At 39.5% G+C, this 25,827-nt stretch overlaps 1 protein-coding gene across 1 annotated transcript in view; it reads left to right on the forward strand.

The window, feature by feature from the left end:
- LOC105930578 (sodium/potassium transporting ATPase interacting 2) overlaps positions 1 to 25,827 on the forward strand; it is a 140,759-nt gene that overhangs the window by 84,032 nt on the left and 30,900 nt on the right. Inside the window, exon 4 of the mRNA XM_012868856.3 lies at positions 11,611 to 11,811. Within this exon, the coding sequence (XP_012724310.1) occupies positions 11,611 to 11,811 (201 nt within the window). The remainder of the gene's footprint in view (positions 1 to 11,610; positions 11,812 to 25,827) is intronic.

Genomic DNA, 25,827 nt, shown 5'->3' on the forward strand with positions numbered 1-25,827 from the left:
TTTACCTCAGTAAGATAAAAGTTATTCACAAAGCATCTAAAGCCTTCATAGAGCTCCTAAACTGAAAAAGAAATGTTAGGAGTAGTGAGGAGGATTCTAAGTGAGCCTAAGAGAGTCTGTCTTAAGTAGGAAAGATGATGGAAACAGAGAGAGCTGCTTGGCTGATCCACCACCTAAATAGTGGAGGAAACGAGCAATTAGACTTCTTTGACCATCATACAATTATTAATATGTAGATAAGATCAACTTTACCATTCCCACAGAGAGAAATTAAATACTTTAAACACTCTAACGGGTTAAAGGCACGGCTCTAGCATTGGACGGTAATTTCATTGCGCATAAAATCGGAAAAATGCTGGCTAGTCATCAATAAAGAAGTGGAGAAATTTATCGTATTGCACGATAATGTCAGCGGCCTAAATGTTCTTCTAAGTCTGCTTGTGTGATGCCATCTCCTCGCTTGTGATTGCTGCTCAGAGCGCTTCGATTGCTGTGTGTCTTGGTGCGTAAAAGCACAAAGCAGAGAAAAAGATGCATTGGTCTGCGGCGATACGCTTCAAAGTCCATGTGTTTGCACTGTGATCCAATGACCAATTTACTTTTCAAAGCTGCTCTATTATCCTCCCAGGGCTGTGAGGTGTGCGCTGGGAGCTTGTTGTCTTTTTTTTTGTGCTATCAACCAATCACAGCTCTTGAAAGACAGCGTCACACCTAGCAACGGGGTCAACCCCACTTCCTCACTCATAAAGATTTCTGTCATTTCCTTACTCAGAGTTGCTCTCAGCAGCGATCTGAATCACTTTTAAGTTAAGACTTTATGCTAATATAGGAGATCTGTGAGAGGACTCTGGGAATCTTTGTGATTACGGGCAAAGAGATTTTAGCTTGGTTTTAGCAAGGCTATTTCTTTGAGGTTGAAAAAAAAAACAATTTTTACTCTGTATTGGCTCATTGCCATTAACATCCAGGTTGAAATGTAATTCTAAATTAAGAAATTATAAAACACTTTTTTGTTGAAATGCTTCACAAAAACAACCTGTGTTTGGTAAAAAAAAAATTCTTAAATTTTTTAACCAATGTTTGGATTGTTCAAGAAAAGACTTTATTCGTTCTTGGTAAAGGCTTCCAAGAAATAAAGCCTTAACACATCAATTGCACCTTCTTGAAGTAAATAAGACGTCCATGTGAAGCTGCCGGCGTTCTTTGGATCTGTAATTCACACGTGATTAAAAAAAAAAAGCATGGATCAGAGACATGTCAATGTGGGTTAAGACACCATAAGCAGACATCAAGAAATCAGATTTTAGGGTTTTTTCAAGTAGTAAGATTCATTGCGTAACCTACTAATGTCTGCTGTAACACCAGAAAATGGTGTTTTAATGGGTTAAATGTGATTGGAGGAATTGCAATCCACCTCTTTCCACAGCCTCTGCCCTTCATGAAAATTGGATGTCTCTGGAGTGCTTTAATTGTCCCACCATTTAAGAGATTGACGACATTAGAATGGCTGCATCGGAGCATTTTATTAGAAATGGTAATGGGTTTGGTATGGTTAAGGTCAGGGTTAAGATCTGGAGCAGACCTCATCGTTACGTACCCTCCAGCAAATTTGTAGAGACAGGCCCGCAAACAATTGCCAAACACCCTCACCCCCCCAACCAATCTGATACGAGAGAAGTGCTTCGAGCTCCAGGGGTTAAGACCTCATCTAACACCCATGGGAAATTATCGAAAACCAATGTAGTGAGATGCACCGTGACTGATTGTGTTGGTGTGAAATAACACAGACACAACCGCATGGAGAGAGACAGCAGCAGAAAAGGAAGAAAACGAAGGAAAAAGGAGACAGAGCGGTAGATAAAGATGCAACTTCAAAAACTGACTCCTGAGAAAGTCCTTTAGTTTAGAGTGAATATCAAGTAGTTATATGAATAGTTAGCTGTTAGAAATTTTAGTGGAATAACAGTTATGACCCTGATCTGTACTAGAATCTGTTAAATTAAAGAAAGGGCCATCAAGGTGCACACTAGGGGGTGGAGACCAAAAGTAGTGAGAGAGAAGGGAATATGGGGCAACTGATTAGCATAACTATTAAACGACCAGAAAAAATGTTGTCCATGGACGTAAACCGTATGCAGGGTAATGACTCGAGTAAAATTCAAACTCATCGGTTAGCACATTGGGTTGTTGCAAGAACACCTGCTTTAAGTTGTGGTGCAGCTCTTTGTGATTCCTTTTCTTACTTTAACTTAAAATACTTGTTTCATCACTGCTTCTATGAATGAATGATTAGGGCCACTTATAAACATGCTTATCATTTCACCAAATGTTGGATTTGTCTTTCTGCTAAGAACACACCTTGTGTGTTTTCAACAAACTTAGACAGTCAATGACCCAAGGCAAGAAATCTAAACAAGAACTATCAGGTATCCCGTACCGTACCCCAGCACCAGTGGTGCAGAGGCCATAATCCTCCTCACTGCTGACCCGGGTTTAACTCCAGCCTGTGGTCCTTTAACGCATGTGTTCCCCCTCTGTCAGCCTACTTTGAATAAAAAGGGCCACTAGTGCCAGAAAAATACCACACAAAAAGATATTGTTGGTGGAAATGGCAGTTGGATCAGTCTGAAAAACAGAGAATAGTGACCATAGTAAAATATTATGGTGCATTTCATAGTATTAAAATCAATTAACATTTTGTCTTGTAATAGCCACAATCTTTATTTATTATCATTATGGTGTGACAGTGGCACGGGGTTAGGGAGTTTGTCCTGCAGTTGGCAATTGTTTGGGGAAGTGTGAAAGCGCAATTGAACTCTAATGTGGACTAAAAAAGCAAGCTCGGGTCTGTATTAAAACCCAAGTCTCATCCTGATTGAAGTGAACTCTTTTGAATGCATATGGGAATGCTAAACAGACCAGATGCTGCTCCAAAAGCAGGAAGTGGACTACAGTGCAGGGCATTCTGGGTAAATACAATTGTAATTGAGCAACAATATTTTTGAAGTAACTCATATATTCTAAGTACCTTGCTCAACATCTGTGTAAGCATGACATCAGTTCAATGAAGTTGTATGCACCCCTACTCGCACACTGCCGCCTCATACGGAGCGGTCTCACCCGCCTTGTGTAAAATATAACAATCTCCGTGGTCTCGTCCTCGACTCATGCTGAGTCCACCGGTGAATCCGGGCATGTCTGACACATTTACCAAAGACACCATTGCAATCACACGGCTAAAATCTGTTGCCATTCCATTTCGTTTTGCCTTTTCACTTTAACAGAAAAGAAGGTTGTGCTGTGCTATTGACCAACCTCTCTGCTTCTTTGTGTCTTGGTGCAGCGCCACCACAGGCGAGGGGTTGGTCAGAAGGTTTGATTCGTTGGACAAAGTGCAGCATGAAAGCAAACCGCACTGGCTGAAAAAGTGCAACTTGGTCCCCAATCGAACCGAGTCCACCGGACTATCAGGTGTAAAAACAACCTTAGTTTCATCCCACCGGAGCACCATATTTGAAATGGTTTTTGTTTCCCATCACAGTTTATGGCAAATTGCAGAGGCTTGATAATGGATTTGTCTTGCAACGCTTTTTTGAATACATACCAGATTTGTAAAGTGCAAAGCTAATAGTTGCCCTGTCAACAGATTATCCCAGCCAACCTGTGGATTTCTCAAGCTCCTCCAGTCACCATTGGCCCCTTTGATTCTACTCTGGTTTATGCTCCTCTTGTCTGGTGTGTCAGTTTAAGCAGACAGACATGATTTGCTAAGTTTGCGTTTGTGTCATTCTCTTTTTATTCATGGATGATGTATGAACAGTGCCTAGTGAGGTACTCAAAGTATTTGATGTAGTTGTATCTCTTAACTCTGCTAAAAGGCTCTCCACAACTTTATCACTGACCTGTCTGCTGGGTTCCTTAGTTTTCATGGAGCTGTTTGTTCATTAATGTTTTATAACAAATCTCTGAGGTCTCCACAGAAGAACTGGATTTAGACTGGGATCAAGTTAGGGAACTTATTGCAAATAATTACATTGCATTTCTAGAGGTGTGCATCAGAGTAAAGGGCACTGAATACATATACAAACTACATTTTTCTAGCTATGCATCATTTTTCACTCATTTCACGGTTGTAGTTCTCAGTGTTGGTTTATTATGTCAAATTCAAATTAAAACACTTGGACGTTTGCGGCTATGTTTCAAAATGTGAAAAGTTCGCTGGGTAATAAATCGTCTAACTCCATAATGTTTTGTTAGTTTGTTTTACAGAAAAATCGTACAAAAGAACAACTGAACAACTAAACCTCATTTACTGAAATAAAAATAAGGGACAAGCTGCAAGAAGAAGTCAATCACAAATATGGTCTATTTTTAAAAAATTCTTACAGATAGAAAAGGAAATAGAAGCAAATTAAAGTTATATTGCATAAAAAAATCACCAAACCATATTTGGAAGAGTTCCAGGGTTCCAGAGTTCAGTATGCAAACACAGAAAATTAGATTTACTTCTATTTTCAATTTGTTTATACAGTAATTGTTGACCCTGCGCTCTGGGGTTCCAGGCATGATTAAAATGCTGCCACTTCTCCTCTTGTTGAGTATCAGACAATCAGATGATAGACCATTCTGAAAGGTCTTTTTTTTTTTCCTCCTCTCCATTCTTCTACCTCCTGGGAGTGGAAGACAAAGGAAAATACGGAGGTGGGAAATTGAGGGGAAATTGAGTAAGAGAGGTAGGCAGGGAGGGAGAAGGCCGGAGGCATAAAGAGAGGGAGAGGTGAAGAGGAAGGCAGAGCAAAAACAGATGTGGCTCATTGAAGCGCTTCTAGCCCACAGTCAGAGACAAAGACCTGAGAGCACGAGTGCATGATTCTCCACTGGCACACTGGAAATTATAGATGGTGTGTGTTACAGAGTGTGTGAGGGGTAAGGGGAAGTACAAATTATTTAACAGTAGTTAGAGAGGCTGTTTGCTAAAAAAAAAAAAAAAAAATGTCTATATACCTGAATCTGAAACAGCTCATAAATCACCAAATTAATACCTCAAGATGTTTTTAGAGCCATGACTTCATCCGCCTTGCGACATAAATTCAAACAAATAGGATCAATATATCTCTGCCGGTGCACAGCTGCTTTTTAATTTGTTTGCTTTCTGCTGGTAAGGGAGCTACGTCGGCATCGTCTGTTACATCTCTTAATATCCGGAGGGTTTCATATGTGTATATAAGTATAAGATTAGTTCACGATATATTGTGTTTAACTATCTCATTTCCGCCTGCTCTGTTTTGATCCTAACATCAGCGATGCACAGGCACATTGGAAAGGACGACATGTTATATTTGCATTAGGGCTGTATAATACACGAGTGGAAGAAGAAAGTATATCCTCTTTCAGGGTCTATATATCAGAATGTAAAAAAACACAAACCCAAAACAGGTTCAAGACTTCCGTTATTTATTAACCCAAAACAAAGTCCCGATGAAAAACTATGTCACAAAGCTTACTAAATCGTCGCTGCTTGCACAGGATTTGGGAGGAAAAGAAACAAGCAGGTGTCACCGCCACAAAGCCAGGAGGGGAAACACATCGGCAGTGACCACAGAGAAGTACTTTTCCGTACGCGTCGGTGACCTCGGACTCCGGTCCTCCAGGGGCCATTGTCCTGCAACTTTTAAATGCGTCACTGCTTCCACAGACCTGACACAAATAATAGCTCATTAGCAGAGCTCTCTAGAGCTTGACTGCATGCTCGCGAGGCAATGAAGCCGTGCGATTCAGGTGTGCAGGGCATGGAACACGTCTAACAGTTGCAGGACGAAGATTTGAGTTTGCGGTCATTGGCATAGATCAGGGATGGGCAACTTCCATGATAAAGAGGGCCAAATTGTTTTCAGCACGACCATTGGAGGGCCACATGACAACGCACTTCAAATAATTGGATATGAAAGGCGCTACAAATTATTCTCAATACGAACAAATTTTAGATGAATTTATATCTGTATGTTTACTGCACCAATATATAACTATTTTCTGCATATAAATGCATTTTAATATGTCCTTAAGCAAAAGAGAAACCGTTTGCTTTAAAAAAAAAATTGCTAAAAGAGAATTTAAACTCCTCCATATCAATGCATTCAGGAGCATGGGACATTTCAAATTTACAAGGAAAGAGGCATAAAACGGAACACAACTTAACTCAAACAATAACGTGTCTATCCAGAAACAGTGTGGGCTTTCTTACAATACTGAATGCTCTATAATTGTATTTCTGTTATTTTTTGATTATGCACATCTGCTAGCTTTTTATTCTGAAAAATGTAATGTCCCATGCTCCTGAATGCACCATAGCTTTCTGACGCTCGCGAATGCATCACACTGGTCCGTGAACGCGGTGCTGTGTAGATGCACGTTTGATCTTCCGCTTAAGACAAAGCTTTGCAGTTTCAAAACTCACATCGGCTCTCACGGTTTATTGTTGTGTGTGAATGACAAGAGACCACAATGCATAAATCAGCCGTACCTCGAGGGAACGCAAAAACCTTTGTGAGGGAACGCAAAAAAAAAAAATTCCCCATGTCCGTACTTCTTCCCATTTTGTCTGAAAAATGTGACTTTCTCTGTCAAGTTTTCCCTTTATGCTACTGCTAGTGGCCATGGCTCTTTGACTTTCTTCCTCGCTGTTGCAAAGCGGCCCGTGCCCGCTATTGTTTGGGTATGGCGCGCCCTCTATCGCTCAAACATATAATTACAAGTTGTTGTTTTTTTTTATTTTTTATTTTTTTATTAAATTATTATTGATCTATTCGCGGGCCGCACTCAGTGATGACGAGAGCCGTGTGCGGCCCCCGGGCCGCCAGTTGCCCATCCCATGCCATAGATGCTCCATTGCTGCCTGAGAAGGGTTTTAGGCTATTTTCAAACAGCTTGATGTGGAAAGCAGCTAAGACAAGTGCCCATGTACCCACGAGTAACCTTCTTGGAAATTTCATGTCAATGATAAATGGGCTGAATTAATACAATGCTTTTCTAGTCATACTGACCATTCAAAAGCTCTCCTCTGTAGCCACATTCACCCAATCACACACACACACACACACACACACACACACACATTCAGACACTGATACGCAGATCGATATGCAACTTGGGGTTAAGTGCCTTGCCCAGGGGCACATCTACATGTGACAGGAGGGAGCTGCAATCGAACCCATAACCTTCTGATTGCAGGACAACTACTCTACACGGGCTACATCTAAGAGACTCTCCAAGTCTCCGGCATGTTAAATGTCTTCGTGCACAGTGTCGCGTCCGGTGAATACCAAACACCGCACATCGGCACAAACATACTGTATATATGTCCGCTGTCAACCAAGGTGTTAGCATGGTGATGGTGACACCTTACTCCTCTGTGTATCAGAGCATTCAGCAGTCAAATGAGGCCATCTATCTGACAGCTAAAGCTGTGCTTAAATTGAGCCATAAGCAGGACAATAGCTCCAAACAGAGGAGTTACAACAGAATGTCTGAAAAATAAAAGAGTGTAGTAAAATTGGCTAATGCTGGGTCCACACAGCAGGACAATTAGCCTGATATTTGCCCCGATCTTCCCTCTCTGACATGTACCAATTATCAGAATTTCTCTTAAAATAATCTTAAGAGAAATTCCTGCAGTGTGTGGAGTGTTAAGAGCGATCTATTCAGCTCAGAAGGACGTCGGGACCGCTCTGACCTCAAATTGGGGACATTGATGATGTTGGATTGCTTTTGCCGGATAGCCTAGTCGTCTGTGGAGTTTCCCGAGGACAAACTAACCCGTTGAATGTGACGTGTTTTAGCAGACACCACACACTGTGAGAGCAAACCTCTTATAGCTACGATTTTTTTTTTGTCATTATGTGTGGTGTCTCACATCTTGTGAAAATCAGCCGACAATTTTAAAATCTTGCTGTGTGAACCAAGAATTAGTTAAAGTTCAGAATTCGAACTAATAAAAAAAAAAAAAATAGAATATTAAGATGCTAAGTTATTAGCCAACCAATCCCAGTAGGTTTGTTTCTGATAGGGAATGAGAATGACATGTTTCAATAATCTCAAACTTTTTTTTTTACATTACTGCAATCACAACCTTTTTATAACTTCTGAACAAATATTGCTTGTTTCTTTTAGTACATTGAAGATTTGTCTTTCTGGAGGCAGCCTTTGCCGGGGACATGTCATCCAAAACGTCTGGTTGCCCTGTGATATATAGCTTCATTTTAAAAATACTCGGACTTGCTTGGACACTTGCATTGCTGCTCACCAGATTTCTCATCAGATTCTTATTAGACCAGGTTTTAAAAACTACAAATTTGTTTAATAAATCAGCCGTTGATAGAGGATTATGCTACCAATCACCTAGCTTACTCAGTTGAGTGAAATGGTTTGATTTAGCTAATTGCTCTTCCTTTTAAAACTGTATTTTATAGGATTTATTTTGTTATAAAACATTAGATCTTAACTACTGCACTCTCTTCCCAAAACTAAAGTTCTTGTGGAGCATTTTTTTCTACCAGTGGGCCAAATTAGGACAAAAAAAAAAAAAACCTGAGCAGTTTGACCACGTTCTCCTCTTATTCACAGTTTCATTACCCTCACAAATAAAGCGTGCACAGCGGAGTTAGCAGCATTGAATCCTGTCTGATCTTAATGACATTTTGGCAAATTCAGCTTTTAACTGGGGATTACATTTGTTTGTGTGTATGTGTGGTTTTTTAAATAGGCTCATTAGCTAAGCGCTGATGGATAATATCTTAGTGAAATAATTACAACCCTTTTCCCTGGCCCCTTTTAACAGAGAATAAAGGACAGTCAGTACAGAGCAAGAAGGAAGGGTTGTGTGAGAAATAGAATAATATAAAAAAGATAGGGACAAAGGTATGAAGAAGGCAGTGACAGAGAGATGAAGAGTGGTGGCAAGGAGGGAGCAGGGGAGAAATTTGAAGAGACTTTATTCATTAAAAAGAGGAGCACAACAAGGGGAGATGGCATTAATCAGAGCTCTGTGCTAATGAGGCATTTACTCATTACACAGAAATAGAGAGAGGACCAGGAAGAAAAGACGAGAGAAAAGGATAGACTGCAATGCAAATTATTGGAAAATGAACAGAGCCAAAAATAGGGAGGCTATTGTAGAAAGGTGAATGAGTCAAGTGTGTTTAAGGTGAAGCCTGAGACAAATCTAAAGAGTGAAATCATGTTCTCTTAAACTGATCAGGAACCAGTGCTCTGTTTAATTTCACTTTCAGCGGTTTAAAGCTAGATTGAGTAAATTAAACAGAGTGGCAGTATATGAGTGTGGCTATAAAAGTTACAACTTTGAACGTTTATGGGAGAGTGGCTGCGGGGCATAGTTTTATCATAAATGGCGTAATTGCTTGGAACAAAAAAAAAGCTATTTCATTTTGGCAAAACACAAGAAAATATGGCTTTCAAAGTGGTTTTTATATTACATTATGTATTTTTTTTCTTTCATTGTCACTTTAAAGAACACAGTCTTTTCATTCAATAAATAGCTGATTGAACATATTTGATTTCTGTTTGCACCACTGGAACGACTGGTTCTGTGTGGTAGTTATTACTAATTTATTAAGTTTCATTAGGAGTCTTGCAACTTTAAACAGTAAAGTGAAACCTGATCAGACAATATGCTTTGTAACAGCATGGGACCATTTGGACTGTAATAAAAAGTGCTGCAAAAACCCATGTTATGCCCGTCGCTAATGTAAAAAGCTGTAAAAAATGTGGAAAGGTAAATCCACAGAAAATGTCTGAGTATTTTGTATTATATTGGTCACTCAAAGAGGTTTTGATCTATTAGTCTCATTCTACCCGTGGACTGATCATGTTTGATGTCTGTTTGCCTCATTGGCATGGCTGTCTCTGAAAGGATCCTGTTTTCTACTTTTTAAAATTTGTTTCATGATTCACTGGGTGTTCTTAGAAATGTGCTGATGTTTTCCAGTATTTATTTCCAAGTGTGAAAATATGATTGTGTAGTGGAATGCAAAAACACATGCGGGAACTTTCCTAACATGTATTTCCAGTGTTAAGTTATTTCAAGAGGCAAAATGTGAAACTTGTGAAAAGTTTCAGAAACATAAAACCCATTTTTTTTATTTCAAATGTTTTTATTTCATTATTTTTATTGTGATTCTTCCAGAAGGCAAGTCAGCGTGTCCAAGATTAGCAATTGTGTCTTCTGGAACCTAAATGGGATAACTTGCTTATTTCCCTGAAATATTAACATTAAGATTGATCAAAGCCATGCTGCAATGGGAAGATCTGCTGAATAGACGTGGACTGGTATGAAATGTTCCTTGTTTGATAAGTACATCCTAAAACACAATGTGTGCACTTTATCATGGTATTAACACAGATGTATAACACTTTTATTTGACAGAAAAACCACAATTATTCCTGTTGTTACTAAAATAGCATTCGTTATTAGTGGTATATTATTGTTATCTATACCATTTATATTTATTTAATTTTGACACAGATCTTAGGGGAAATATTTAATAAAAATCCACTAAATGTTGAAGTACGCAGCATGACGCGTTGGTAGCCCACATTGTTTTTTATCCGGGAAGGTCCCGGGTTTTAATCCTGCCGTGTTTCTGCATGTACTCCCTTTGCATGTGTTGGTTCTCTCTGGGTACTCAGGCGTCCTCCCACTATCCATTTACATCACTGTTGGTTATTTGGTCTCTCTAAATTACCCCTTAGGTTTGGGTGATGGTTTGAGTGATGTGTTTGTCCCGTCTCTTGCCCAATGACTGCTGGAGATAGGCACCAGCCCACCCCAAAAATGTAGTTGCCTTCTTTCTACCAGGTAACTGTCAGGGCAGCAATGGTTTGGAGAGGAGCAGCACTGTGTGTACACTACATCCCTTTTTTATTTTACCTTGTCACAAGAAACTTATGGCCACTGGTAGCTAGTTATTTTTTATTAGCATTGGTAAATCTGAATTATCGCAATGACTAAGTTATTTCATTAACTTTGAGCTATTATCAGTGTTGGTCTAAATTGTTGATCAACGTTGTTTTTTCTTCTCTAAAAGTCACTGTGCGAAAGCTGCCACGCCCACCATAACGTACCACTTCATCCCCATAGTTCTCATTTCTCTGCATTAATGTTTCTGTGATGCCTCAAACCGTTGCCGTTGCCTTTTAGTTACCGACCCTTACATGACACCAGAAACAGAAAACCTCTCTTCTCTGTCTCTGACTGAAAGCCAAGACAACAACCATGATCTCCAAACCAGGCTCTGTGACTGTTTTTTCTTTATTTCTCCGACCTGCTGCCATTATTCTTCCCTTTTCCCTGCCTAATGTACGCGGCTAATCTCAGTTATCCTTCATCATCAGAGGTATAACCTCCTCTTCTATTTTTAGTACTTAACCACCACAATCCAGTTTGATTAAACCATTGGTGAAAAAATAATAAAATAAAAAAAAACTTGCTCTGACTTTCAGCCTGCTCTGACCTCTGTCTCAGGATGTAATTCAACTCACCTTCTTTCTGTCTGTCTCTGACCGTCTGCCTGCCTGTCTTTCTGTCCGTCTCCCCAGGAGTCTGACCTTGTCCTGACGTTCAACCTGTCCATGCATCGCTCCTGGTGGATGGAGAACGGCCCCGGGTGCAGGGTGACACCCATCACCCCTCCTCCCTCTTGGGCACCCGAGGACCACAGATATATATCTATATCTGGCTGTCTGATGGACTTTGAGTTCATCGAAGTGGCTCACTCCTCCCTGCAGATACTCCTGGCTGTGAGTATTTGTCTTAAACGACTGTTCTCTGTGCATTTGGTTGGCATAGGCCATAAAACGAACAGAAATGATGGGTTTGCAACCAAAGCTTTTTGAAAGTACAGTTTGCCGCACTTTTAAATGAAACTGGTAATTACTTGATAGGCATTTTTTACCAAAAGACTAGGGGCACTGTTTACACCAATATAAAAGGCCAGCAAGATGAAAACCACTTCACCTGTCTTTTAATTTAATGGCCATCGGGGGAAACAATAGTTGTTGTAAAAAAGAAGTTTGTGTAGAACTCCATCACAGTTTTATCCTTTGTCTTTCTGGATGTACATTTTATTTTCTAAGGCATATATATATATATATATATATATATATATATATATATATATATATATATATATATATATATATATATATATATATATATATATATATATAATTGTAGCTGTATACATGTAGTTTCCAGTTTTTAAACAGATCAAGTTCCACAGCAGTAGGACACAAATGTATAAAGCTTAAAGGTCTTAATTAAGCTAAATGCCAACAGGCTAGCAACAACTTCCTTGGCGATGGCTTCCACGCTGAACAGTGTTGTTTTTGCTGTAAAGAGCTTTGGGATGGTGCGTTCACTGACTTTGAAAAAAGAAAAACAGACAATAAACATTAGCCAACTCTCCAATCACCAGTAAAGCTAGTTAGACCGGCTGATTCCGTTCAATCGGCTGATTTTGTTTTGATGCACTGCTGGTTTTGACCTTGGACTTCACTGACGATGTTGAGGATGATGAAAAAAGCTTCTTTCGGAAAGGTTTTATAAGCGAGTTGTTCAGAGATTCTGTAAAATGCAAACTACATTATTATATATTATTTTATGTGCAGGTTCTTTCAGGCGAAAGCTAAGTAATGCGTGTTGAAGCTTTTCTATTTAGTTCACTAAAATGTTCTCCAAGATTATGGGAACCTGTGTGTGCTTAGGTATGGTGCGTTCATGGGCAAAACAAAAATGGATTCCCAAGACTCCAACCCTCGGATCTAACTGGTCGAGAGGGTCAAATTGATAATCATAATTTCTGCTCACCAAACTATCTCTTTAGTGAATTCCTAGTTTTGATTTTGTTGTGCATTTGTTTTGTTGCTATGATGAGAATTTTGATTTGTTACAGACACACTATGCAGTGCTTTAATATTCCATTAAGTGCATTGCAACAAATCAAGCCTCTTTCTTGGTCTTTCATTTTATTTAGAGAGAGGGGGGAGTGGTTAAAGGAACGCAATGATGAGTTAAAAGACGTCATTTTATAATAACAATTGACTACGCGCGCAGTCGAGCAAGTTCAGTATTTTTTAGTAGGAATAAGCAGCAACCTGGGGACAACCAAGGACCAACTTCTCTGTCAATGGCACAGGGAAGTCCGGAGCCGTTGCTAAGCAGCAGCTCCTCCAGTGCGTGTATGATAGGCTAAGTAAACAGCACAGCACGACATGCATGCAAGTATTGCCCATTCTCATTAGAAAATATAATTTACCCGAGACGTAGGCATTTATGTCAAAGAAAACGAAGAAAAGTTCAGCCTCATTTTCTGAGGAGGATTGTGCATGAGCTTGAGACACGTGTTTAGTCTCGTGCATATCGTGCATTTCTCATTGGGGGAAAACTGTTGGGGGCGGGGCTTACAGTTCAAACTAAACCGTTCTCCTCACTTACGGATTTGAATTTGTCCAGGATCAGGTATAGTTCGTTTAAGTACAGAAACTAGGAATTTAATTACTTTTGTTAAAGGTAAAAATACTAAATTAACTGTGCAGCTTTCAGGTAAAAAAAAAAAGGAGACTGGTGATAATCCTTAGTCAGCCCATTTATTGAATCTCTGCAGAGATGAGAAACAGAGTATGGCAAACAGTTCCTTCGGTCTGATCCCTCTGTTTCTAACTAGACAGAACTTTGGCTAGCTGATATATAGTCTCCCATGGCCTGAGAAGGGTTTCCCACACATCAGTTGCAAACAGCAAGACAAAGTCCTTGAAGAACGAATGGTTGATTGGACGAGCCATACCGAACCCAAAGGGGTGTACTCCCTTCGAACTGCAAAACAGTCTTTTAGGCATCAAATGGATAAGTTACACTGGCCTAATCAGTCAGTTTGACCTTGTCGGTGTACGTTTTTCTAAGCAAACACTTTCTGTGCAACAATGCGATTTCAACGGGCACACATGGAGAAGCATTTGAACAGAAAAGATAGCAGAAAGGATTTTTTTTCACACTTTCACACTTTCTACGCTCGTTAAGATAGAATGTGCGTTAGAAAGTCTCCATCTACCTCGGTTTTTCATGTATCTCCCTCTGCCACATTTATTTGTCTCAAAGTCAAATCATTGCTCTCCTGTTTTTCTCTCTCCACTTATTTTTATTTTTTTACACATTCTGTATTTCTTCCTCTCCTCCCTCTGTCAAACTCCAAAATTAAGTGCATTACAGCAGCAAACAGAGTGACAAAATGAGGAGCAGGATCGAGGGAGACCTGCCACGATTCATCTCGGCCTCCTCTGTGGCCCGGCCCTGTTTTTGCAGAATGCGCACCAACAGACGAACATAGACGCAATAAACAAGCTGGTGTTTCTATTCTGCCCGAACGCATCGTGACGCCTACGGAATGTGTGAATGTCTTTTCTTTTTTTTTTCTTTTTTGCCGTTCCTAGATCTTTGTCCCTCATGTGCCACTGTTCCCTCTCATCATGTGCTTACTGTGTCTCTCTGTAAATCGATAGTGGTACTTGTAGTGTGGCTGAGTGCCAAGCTACCAAACAGCTTTACTGCTGTCTCACAGTAATTGGTGTGTTAAAACACTGTCATGCTCCCTGAGCACAAACTCAACGGTCTGCCGGGTTCACTGGCTGACTGGCTGCCTGCTTTAAGGCGCGTCTCTGAGTGAACGGCCACTGTTTTTATTGGGGCCGCACAATGAACTGAGAGACTGGTTGTCTTCATGCCTACTAGTTAGCGGCCTGATATTCAGATAACTGACAGAGAGAGAATTAATAGGGGGGGGGGGGGCTGTTGTCAAGTGTAATGTTTTAGATTTCAATAAATCAGAGCTGATGTGGATAGAGCTAGTTAAAAGAGAAATCTTAAGTGAAGATATGTGTGGAGAGTGTGCATGGGGAGAGGGAGGCACTGAGGCACAGCAGCTGTCAAAAATCGTTCCCAGAGCATGATTTTTGTTGAGGTTGGTGGTGTTTTGGGGTGTGTGATGGACTCGTTTGCCGTTCTAACTGGCACACTGACTGTCTGATTGTCTATGTAGCTTACTGAGCTACAAATTCATCTGGTGTACTCTGCCACTTCCGAATATGTAGGAAATATTCTGGAATTTGTACAGGATACATACATTTTTCTCAAGAATTGAAAAATTGTTTTGGGTCAAACACTTGTCTCGTGAGTCATAAATTTTAGTTAGCAAATAGTATTCAATAAATTGGAATATTATTGAAAAGTTTGTTTATTTTTCTATCTCAATTACCTATGTGAAATACATTATAAGGAGCAATTACTCACAGAGACTGGTGTTAAAAGCTAATATCTCTGTTAGATATGATACTTTTCACTAATGAACGCCTTAACATTTAGGATTAAAATATTACATCCGACCAAAAAAACACAAATATGTAGGATTTATGATAAGAATGTTTAATATCTGTTGTTATTTTCACAAGGTTCTTTTAAACTTATAAACAAGCCTCAGTTTATTGCGTATGACTGTACACTGACTTGAAACAAAGATGCATCTCAATTAATTAGAACATCAGAGAAAAGTCATGTTTTTTAGTCATTTAATTCAATAGGTAAAACTGTTTTATGGTTTCATCATACAGAAGTAAATATATTTCAAGCAATTATATTTGCTAATACCCCACCTCTTGCCCAGTGAACGCTGGATATAGGCACCAGCACCCCCTGCGACCCCATGAGGGATTAAGCGGGTCAGAAAATGGATGAATGGATATTTGCTCATTTTAATTAGTATAGCCTCTAGCTTATGAGAACCCAAAGTTAAATTTCTCAGAAATATTCAATATTGCATAAGATAGAGAGAGAGAGAAAAAAAAGATTTTTATGAAAGAAAGTTAATATCCTACACAATCTTGCAGACAAACACACTTGGCCATTTGCCAGTGGAGCTTTTCAGAGTGCTGTATCAACGCTGTAATGGAAAGTTTAGTGGAAGGAAAAATGTGGGATAAAAAACGTGCACAAGTAACAAGTATAACCACAGGCTCCGGTATCCAGGCCATTTTAAAACTCACATTCTTTGTTTTTATGAACAACTCCTAAACTAGAAACAGCAGCAATCAGAGCCATGTCATCTACAGGTGTTTGTTTACTGTCTTTCTTCCCCAACTCTGAAGTCTGAGCAGCTATCCACCAGGAAAACTACCAATACCACCTTTAATTACCATGACATTACTATGTTTGTCTTGCCAGCAAACTTGATCTAATCCCCACAAAAGAACTATTTATTAATGCCAAGAGGAAGATGAAAGACACCAAAGCCAAGAATGCAGATGAGCTAAAGGCTGCAAAATGGGCTTCCTTTACAAACTTATTTTATTTGTTTTAATGCATCATGAAGAATTTCAGATAAAAATAATTTTCTATTTTCATTCATCAGTGCCAATATTATGAAAATGAGCTGAAATAAACACTTTATATCGTTATTTGTGTAAGGAGTTTTGCTTTTTGAATGGACTTACTGGGGAAAAACAACTTTCAATGATGCATTGAGCTGTGTCTGTATATGTATGATTAGTTTCCTGCAGTAAATAAATGCTTCATTTTTAGAGTGGACAGATCATTTCTCTGGTACTATGTTATGATTATCATCTGTGCTAAGAAACAACGCAACTCCTTTTGGGCCATTGCTACCAGACTGAAGCGCACTGGGGACATTTTTCATCACAGCTTTTTTTTTTTTTTTCCCCCAGCTGTGTTTTACCTGCTAATGGAGCAGGCAAGTTGCTAATTAAATTAGAAACAAAAAGAAAACTATCTAAGTACATGCTTTCCATTGGCTCGGTGGTGTGGTAATTGCAGTGATTAACCAAAGTGGAGAAACTAATCAGAGAAATCACCTACTGTTGTTTGTGTTGTCGAAGGAAACCTGCGCACATTCAGGCCTTCGGTGCACACAGTTGAATAACCTTGACTAGGAAAGAATACAAGTTCTCATGACGGAGGTGATCTTCAGCCGGTTCGAGCGCTTGATCTCTAAGGCAATAAGTTACACAAGTCTTTAGCTTTGTATGATAACAGCCCTTACTGTAACAAAGTAAGCCCATTTTCTATGTATGCCCCTGGAAATACAGCTGAATCTGCTCAAATGCACTTTAAATCTATAAAACGTTTTAAAATGTCAACAAATGTCAAAAATTTAAAAAGCGCAGAGAAAATAATAATAAAAAAAATAAAAGCTGGTATTCACAACTGTAAAAAAAAATCTATAGGAAAGACATTGAAGAAAAAATTAAAAGAGAGCCAGATGTGAAAAAGATGAAATCTAGAAACACAGACAACAAATTTAGGTTGTAAATGTGTATTATTTTATTTATTTTTTTATTTTTTTACAAAAAAAGTAAAAGATTTGGGTCCTAAAAAGTACAGAATCGTGAAGGAATCGGCCATATCATCAAAATGTTCTTGCAGTTCCTGTTGACCCATATCCATCTTCTCATTTTTTTGTACAGTCTCTAAAGTGTTTCTTTAGAGCTAGGGTGTTTCATTTAGTGTCATAGCAAGGATTTTGGCCTCTATAAATCAGATATATATCAGAATATACTGAAATTAAAAACTTTTGCAATGTAAAGCAGCCTTCATAAAATACATAATGAGTTCCCTTTTACAAATCATCAACTTGAAATTAAAAAGTCTCATAACAAATTAAGTAATATTTACTGTCTCTTTCTTGGTCCTCACTATGTACATACTGGTGCAACAAGCAGAGGATCAAATAGCTTATCAAACAATGCGTACACCTGAAGCATTGCATTAACCGGCTTCCCTTTAACAGCGTAGTTCTGCCATATGTCCACTCGTTGTGGTCATCTCCTTCCTGGATTTTCATGTCTGCCTCGGGATGTTTCGTCCTGACCATGTGTCATTTTGTGCTGCGCTTGGGAACATAACTTACTTATGGTCTACTGTAAGAATATCCTGTCACTTCACACCAATAAATAGAATCTAAGGCAGGCGTTTGCTCAGTTGTTTTGGTTATGGTCAGGGGTCATAAACTGTTATACTTCATAAAAGCCTACCTTTTCTCAATAATTACCTGCATAAATCATCGCAATAATTAACCAACAAGAAAGATAAAGTGATATTCTATGGTTGAGCACATGGGTATGAAATGGTAGCCTTAACCCCTACAAAATGGAAGACGATATGACGTGACTTCACAGCAAAGTTACATCGCTGCATCAAACCATCAACCCAAGAACCTGACTTACCCTTTCACATGCTAATCGTTATGACGCTGCTGGGTTTAAGGCGTAACCTTAACCTCTCTGGTCGTCTCACGCCATCAAATCAAAAATACCCTCAAGATCTTCTCAATCCTAGCTGGAAGTGTTTTTTGAAAGGAACTAAAGTGATCCTCCTGCCATCACCTCTAGCCGGATCATGTGCCAGTCAACCGGAAAAGAGTGGACCCAGCTCTTAATCCATGCATTTTCCATGATATTTCTACAAGAGTAGCTCTGAGACATCATTCCATCTGCACGCGCTTTTTTATATATCCTTGTTTCATATCTTGATTATTGAAGATGTACAATCATTTCAGTAACAGGTAATTACATTGATTTCGTAACCCTTGTTAAGTGAAGCGCACGGAAAGGTGAAACATGATAACGGAATTCCTAATTTGTGATTTTTATGCTCATTTACAGGCGTAACATAATGATTTCCATAATGAGAACAGGGAAGCTCTAAAATATGCTGCTTTTATAAAAAAAAAAAAGAAGTAATAAAAAACAAAACAGGATATTTTGCATTGACAGTAATGATGGCATGTGTTGATATTTTGCTTAAAAAAAAAAGCCGGCATAGGCATGCGTAAATGTTTCATTTGCATTTTTTAACAAAAAAGGAGCTGAATGCCAATAATAATAATAATACAACGTTAAAGCCAAGCTGGATTCAGTACAGGCTGCTTATCATTCAATTATCTGGGAAGAGAAAGGAAAGAGAAACCAGAACGCTGAAGAACTGAATGTCAGTCAAGCAAAGCAAATGCTGTGCTCCACAGCCTTAATCCTTGCATTTGCTGAATAAGTTAAACCCCTCATTTTCTCTGTGCGTTTGTTTCTGGGTAGCACTGAGACACCTGAATCATTTAAACCAAGATCAGAGGAAGACGCAAAGCTGTTGCATATAAGTTTGAAGACACCAGGGGAAAACCAACACCCTGTGAGGACGCAGGCTTTCCTTCAGTTTACTTGGTGTTGCTGCAAAACTGTGTATAGTTTTGCACAAGCGTCAAACTGTACAAACACATTTAGATGAAAGCGATTAGATGTAATCACTGATTGCGGCATTACAGGGACGTGTCAGTGCGGCTCTTGCTGACAAAATATTTTCATCACGAGTAATTTATCGGAGAGGAAGGACGGGGGGGTGGGGGGGTGAGTTGAGTTGCAAATTCAGGCGAAACGTTAGTTTGAGTTAGATGGAGTTATTATCTACGCATAAGCAGATTTAATTCAGTGGATGTGACACCTCCATCGCAGCGCAATTTATCTGCAGGAGGAAAACACAGCCGTAATGGACTCTATCGCTGCAGATGAATGCGTTTTCCCCTCACAGATTAATGTTTCCAGCCCAAAGCAAGATTACAACAATCAGCGACGACATTAAAAACCTCGACAGGTGAGGCGAATTCTATCGATTATCAAGTCCTGCGTGTCAAGAAGTGGGATACATTACCCGGCTCTTGAAGCTAAACTGAGATGGCTGGATTACGACGCTGCAGGTCTTGTGCGGTGTTTGCACTGATTACCAAAAGATGGCCAATGAATTAGTGGCAGTCTATGGGTAAACAAGCCTCACTGATGAGTTTAGGCATTGAAGGATGAACCCGGTGGTCTAACCCAAAAGAAGACCTACAGATCGGTTGTATAAGCAGCCTGTAAATGACCAAAGACCAACAGAATCAAACACATCTATAATTGTAAGACATAAAGTCCTCAAGTCGGGGGATAAAGGGTTTTGAAAGAACATTATAACTGATTTATTTAATGACAGTAGCAGCGTCTTAGATTGAAACAAAGAAGAACCAAACGTTTAAGTAAAATATGATATTATTGAGCTAAAATAAACAGCTTTTGGGCCGATGCCTCTGAAAAACAAAAAGGCACTGTGATATACGGATGTTGGTGAAACATAATAGCGGAGGGAGACTGCCTGTTGTCATACACAGAAAACAATGCACAGTTCATACCAACAGATCTGTGGGAGTCTAGAGCCACATCATCAAGGCAATCTGAGATGTTTGTTGTGAGCATAAAGTTTATTATGTGAGAAACTGTTTTTTTTTTGGGGGGGGGGGGGTTGCATTGGTTTTTATTTTTCGATGTGTGTGTCTCATTATGAAATATGCTGAGTTGATTGTACCTCAGTACTGAATAAAAGCAATAACCTCTCTCTACACCTGCCCACAATAATTACCTAAAGAAGTGACAACATTTTCCTCAGTACCAAATCAAGAACAGATTGTATATAATTATTTTGACTTTCTGTCCAACCTCAACATGTACTTGAAGTGACTTTTTAGAACCAAACTACATATTATCTTAAAAAAAACAACACACTGCAGACAGACTCACTTTGAGTGGCATGACAACGAGTGCCTTTGAAAGAACTTATTGAAAATGATGTTCCTCTAATTCAGGAATACTCTCAGCATTAAACCATGGCCTGATTAGGTGTAAAACAGAAACAAAAGGGAGAGATTTAGTTGCTTTCATTCACTGTTGCTGTTTAGTGACAGTTGTTGGCAGAGAAGGGAGTAATTATGCTGGCCAGAACTGGAGCAGCACGTACATGAAAGATTTACAGGTCCAATCTATTATGCAAAAGTGATTATTATCTGTGACAAATTGCAAATACGATAGATTAGATTTTTTTATTATTCTGATTATACTGCATATGCAATTATTGTCCAGCCCTTCATAGAAACCTTTGCCTTTTAAACTCACATTTGACAAGATTTTACTATGTCTTCTGTCTAATTGGCTGTTCGATGTGTTATGCACTGGTGTGGGACGTTTCATTCGCAATATTTTTGACCGTGTTTTCAATTGTTATCATTTTTAACATGAAAATGAATGTAACTGTTCTTAATCTGAAGAGAAAATGCAATTTGAAAGGGAAAGTTATAAATACTAATAGATGTCATTTAAGCATGATCTCACCATCTCCTATGTCTATAACAAGGAACATCACCTTATGGTCACCAGACCATGTTATCATTCTGCATATTTATTTACAGTCAAAATTTGGTTACTTATAATGTGCCACTTCCCAACAAATGTCATCTCAAGTCACTTTACAAGAAAGAAGGTCAATTAAATTCAACCATACAGACAGATTCCAAGTCAGCTACATACATTTCAGTTGATCCTAATTGTCCAACAATGCAGTCAAGTTGATTTTATTATTCAAACTGGTCAAAAAGCTTTGTATTCAAAGAAACCCTGCAGAATTCAAGTGACAGTGGACAAACACTTGCATTGTGTCGTTGACTTTGCAGCAATCCCTCATACCGAGCATGCCTGCCTGTAGCAGTGGTGGAGAGGAAAACTCCCCTTTAAACTGCAAGAAACTTCTAGCAGAACCAGAGTCCGTGTGAATGACCATCTGCCCCGGCCAAGTGCAGATTTGAGGAGACAGAGCAGAGACACAAAATAAATACAGAAGCACTGCTCCAGGAGTCCTTTCTATGTGAAAGAAAAGTAACAATGTAATGGCAGCACAAGCTTCTTTAGTGGTTTCATCTACGAGAGAAACACAGTTAAGCAGATAAGCTTTGAGACAGTTTTCAAGTCTAGAGGATGAAAGAGAGCACATACAGTTAGTTGCACTAAAAGCTCGGCCAATAGTTATGCCCCGAAGGGACATATATACCAGTGTAGTGGGCAGGCAGGGAAATAAATTGTCCAGCATAGCTCTCTCAGAGAGGACGCTGTGTGTGTCATCACTTTTCTCTCTTTAAATGTCAATTGTCCAACATTACTCATAGAGTCTTAGATATTTGGGGAGTGTTACTTTGCAGGTCAAAGTTGTTTGACTGCATGAGGAGGGGCAAGACAATATTTGAATATTGTTTTCTTACGCTCATCTGGGACTCAGGTGTGCGGGTTGCAGCTATTTGAATAATAGGATGAAATTTTGTGGCTATTGAATGTTGCAAATAAACATACTGGCTACAACCTAAGTTTTAGAAGAAAAATAGAATGATGCGAGACTAAAGAACAGGAAATAGCATCGAACTTAATCTGGATTTGCATCATTTTGTCATGTTGGAAAATGCTGGTAAGGTAAGAGTGCTAATTAATTAATTAATTAATTTCATATTGTAGGGTAAAAATTGCATTGCAGTCAGCTTTCCCTGCTGAAACTGTTGTGGCGAAATGCTGCTTCACCTTCGTCTCTGCCGGAGGACAAACTGTGCCACTGGGTGAATGGCCTACAGATGCCCTCCTCTGGCATCTGTTTCTAATTTCTAAAGGTCTCATCCCAAGATGCATACCCTGAAAGTTTTTGGGCTGTGATTAGGCAGAAACGCACACTGTAGATTGGCCTCCCCTACCGAACACCAGCTGTTTGACATTCATCGAAATACTCCCTTTGCTGCTTTCAAAACTTCCAGGTGCTCTCAGTGTCCCTGCCAAGTGAGCATTTGGGATTTGATTATCATTGGAAAGAATGATGATTCGGTAAGCCTTTTCAGTTTAATGGGATCGCCTCGCCAGCAGTGGTCACTGAAGATGTAGAGTAGCCCTAACTCTAAGGTTTACTGTGTTTTTTTTGTGATTTAGACTCTTTTCCTCAAAAATTGGTCCACTTTATGTAAATAATACTTAAAAAAAAAATTTACAAAACCACTTTAATGACTTTAATAACACTTTTCCTAGCCTCAAGAATGGAAATCCACATTAGATGGACATAGCTTTGAAGAGACTACACCACAACTTACTTACTCACCAGGAAGAGTGAATTAATACATTTATTTTCTTGGTGCAAGAAATAGATGTTGCGCTAGATATACTAATATATATGTTAAACTGAATTGGACATCTATTGTGGAAATGTAGAAAAATCGCTGTCTTTTTTTCTTCTTTTGTTATGTGCTCATCTTCTGAGTGGTTGTAAAACCAAAGACAACACGTTTTGTTCTCAAAAGATATAGAGATATCATATAACTATTATCTGATGCCCTGGAAGTAGCACTGGGATTCTTTACCTGCCACTCATGCTGCCATCAGTATTTGGGCTGAAAAGACATCCAAACAGCACCTCAGCTGTCCAGAGATGTCTATACTTGAAACTAAAAAGATGGGTAGACTTTAAAGTGCGCAAACTAAAATTAGCTCTAATAAGCACGCAGCACAGGCTCCAGAGTGGTGTTGGTTCTTTTTGTTGTGTGGGTGCAGCCTGCACAATTGTGGTAAAAAGAAAACACTATCTGTAAGTTCTAACTGGGCGACTGTGGCTCAGTTGTCTTGCAGTCGGAAGGTTGTAGGGTTGATTCTATCTTCCCCATCACATTTTGATATGCCCCTTGGCAAGGCACTTAAAATCATGTTGCCTACTAATCTGCCTATCGTCCATGGATGTGTGCGCATTAGTGAGTGTGATTGGGTGAGTTCGGTTCTAGCGTAAAATGCTTTGAGTAGTCAGTTTCACTGGAAAAGAGCTATGTAAATTCCATCCATCTAATTTTCTAATGCAAAGATGATCTCACTTTTGCAAGGTTATAAATTATTCAAATACCAAAAAATGTTGCGAAACCACACTCTACAGCTTCCTATCATGGTCTTAAACAGTTAACCCAGAGATTTAGAGTGCAGAGGTCAGATAAATACACAAGGACACACTGGTTGGCTATATGGGAACTCGGGAGAAGCTGTGGAAGATGATCATTTTTACTTTCTTCAGGTAACAATTATCATTAATGAAGAAAAAAAATAAACTTTATATTTAGAACGTAGCTCTTGTGGGTCCCTGAATTTCCTGCTCCACATAAGTCCTGTAAACACATGAAAAAGCTATTTTCAAGAGTACTATAGAAATAACATGTAGTCTACTTTTTCTTTGTATTTTTATGGATTCCATTATTAAGTTCAGTCAAACTTTTTCTGCTGGTGAGGGGTTGTAGCATCAGTGTCAAAAATTGGCAGCAACGTTGATACTGATCATATATTACTTTCTTGCAATAAAGTTGAGAAGTTTTCTTTTTTACCCTTCCATATCTGGAAATGTGTTAATACATTATTCATTAAAAGGATCTGTACCTTGTGGATTGCAATGAAAATTGGAATTCTGAAGAGATTTCATCACCTTAGAAAAAAATATAGAGCATTCAAAAATGCATTTTTTTATTGGAGTCAGTTGCACCAACAACTCCAAAGGGGCACAGTTTGCTCTCTTCAGTATAAAAGCCATGTGAAAGAGTCAAAGGGAATAAACATGTAACGTTCACAGCTTTGCTGTGGTTCTGTTTCTCTGCTGTTGACTGATGACGTCACTCCTTGGTCCCTGTGCTGTTCTAGCAATTAGCCTTTAATTTTTGCACCTGTAACTGTGCTAACTACTGGCATGGCCATACCGGCCAGGTGAGCCTGCTGACTGCTGACATCACTCCCTGCTCCCTAGTTAATTAAGGCGGAGAAGTGCGAGTTCCGCCAGTCATCCACCTCCTTCCTGGGTTTCATTATCTCCCCTGATCAGGTTTCCATGGACCCTGCCAAAGTAACTGCTGTCCAGAATTGGCCCACACCATCGGATCACAAACAGCTACGAAGATTTCTGGGTTTCGCCGACTTTTATCGCAAGTTCATCTGTAACTTCAGTCAGATCTCAGCTCCCTTACATTCTATCACTTCTACCAAATCCAACTCACCTGTTCCAGCCAAACAGTTCATCGTCGCGGAGGATGCATCCAACTCTGGTGTCTGAGCAATTCTCAGCCAGCGAGGAGGTGACAACAAGGTTCACCCATGTGCCTTCTTCTCTAGATCTCTCTGGCCAGTAGAATGCAACTATGATGTGGGAGACAGAGAGCGTCTAGCATTTGAGGAGTGGCAACACTGGTTGGACATGGCCGGTGAACCATTTGTTGTTCAGACTGACCTTAAAAATCTTCAGTATGTGAAGTCAGCTAAAAGGTTTAATCCTAGGCAAGCCTGATGGGCTTTATTCTTCTCAAGGTTTTACTTCTCTCTGTCATACAGACCTGGATCCAAGTACACTAAGCCAGAAGCCCTGTCCCCAAATGAAGAATCCTCTTTGGTATATGGTCCTAGTCGTGCTGATATCTACATTCTTCCTGAGCGTGTTCGTTTTGCTGTGTCCCAGTTAGAACAAAGTATTCGTGAGGCTCATCAGAACCTGCTGATTCCCAAGGCCTGTCCCAAGGAGAAGTTGTGTGTGCCCAATGAGCTGGTTCCTCAAATCCTATCTCTGTGCCACAACTCTCTGCTGACCTGTCACCTTGGCCTCAAGAAGACTCTGGAGGTGGTCTCTGGTGGGGCATCATTTCCAAGGACATCAGAGAATTTGTGTCGGCATGTTCAGTCTGCAACTCCGCTAAGCTTTCTCAAAGACCTCCCTCAGGGTTGTTACAACCACTTCTTGTCCCATCTCAGTGTTGGTCTCATATCTAGAGGGATTTAATTACGGGTCTACCTCCCGCTGATAACTACACTGTCATACTCACAATAGTAGGCCGTTTTTCAAAGATGACTCACATGGGTCCT

The sequence above is a fragment of the Fundulus heteroclitus genome, chromosome 15 (assembly GCF_011125445.2).
Source record: "Fundulus heteroclitus isolate FHET01 chromosome 15, MU-UCD_Fhet_4.1, whole genome shotgun sequence".
NCBI lineage: Eukaryota > Metazoa > Chordata > Actinopteri > Cyprinodontiformes > Fundulidae > Fundulus > Fundulus heteroclitus.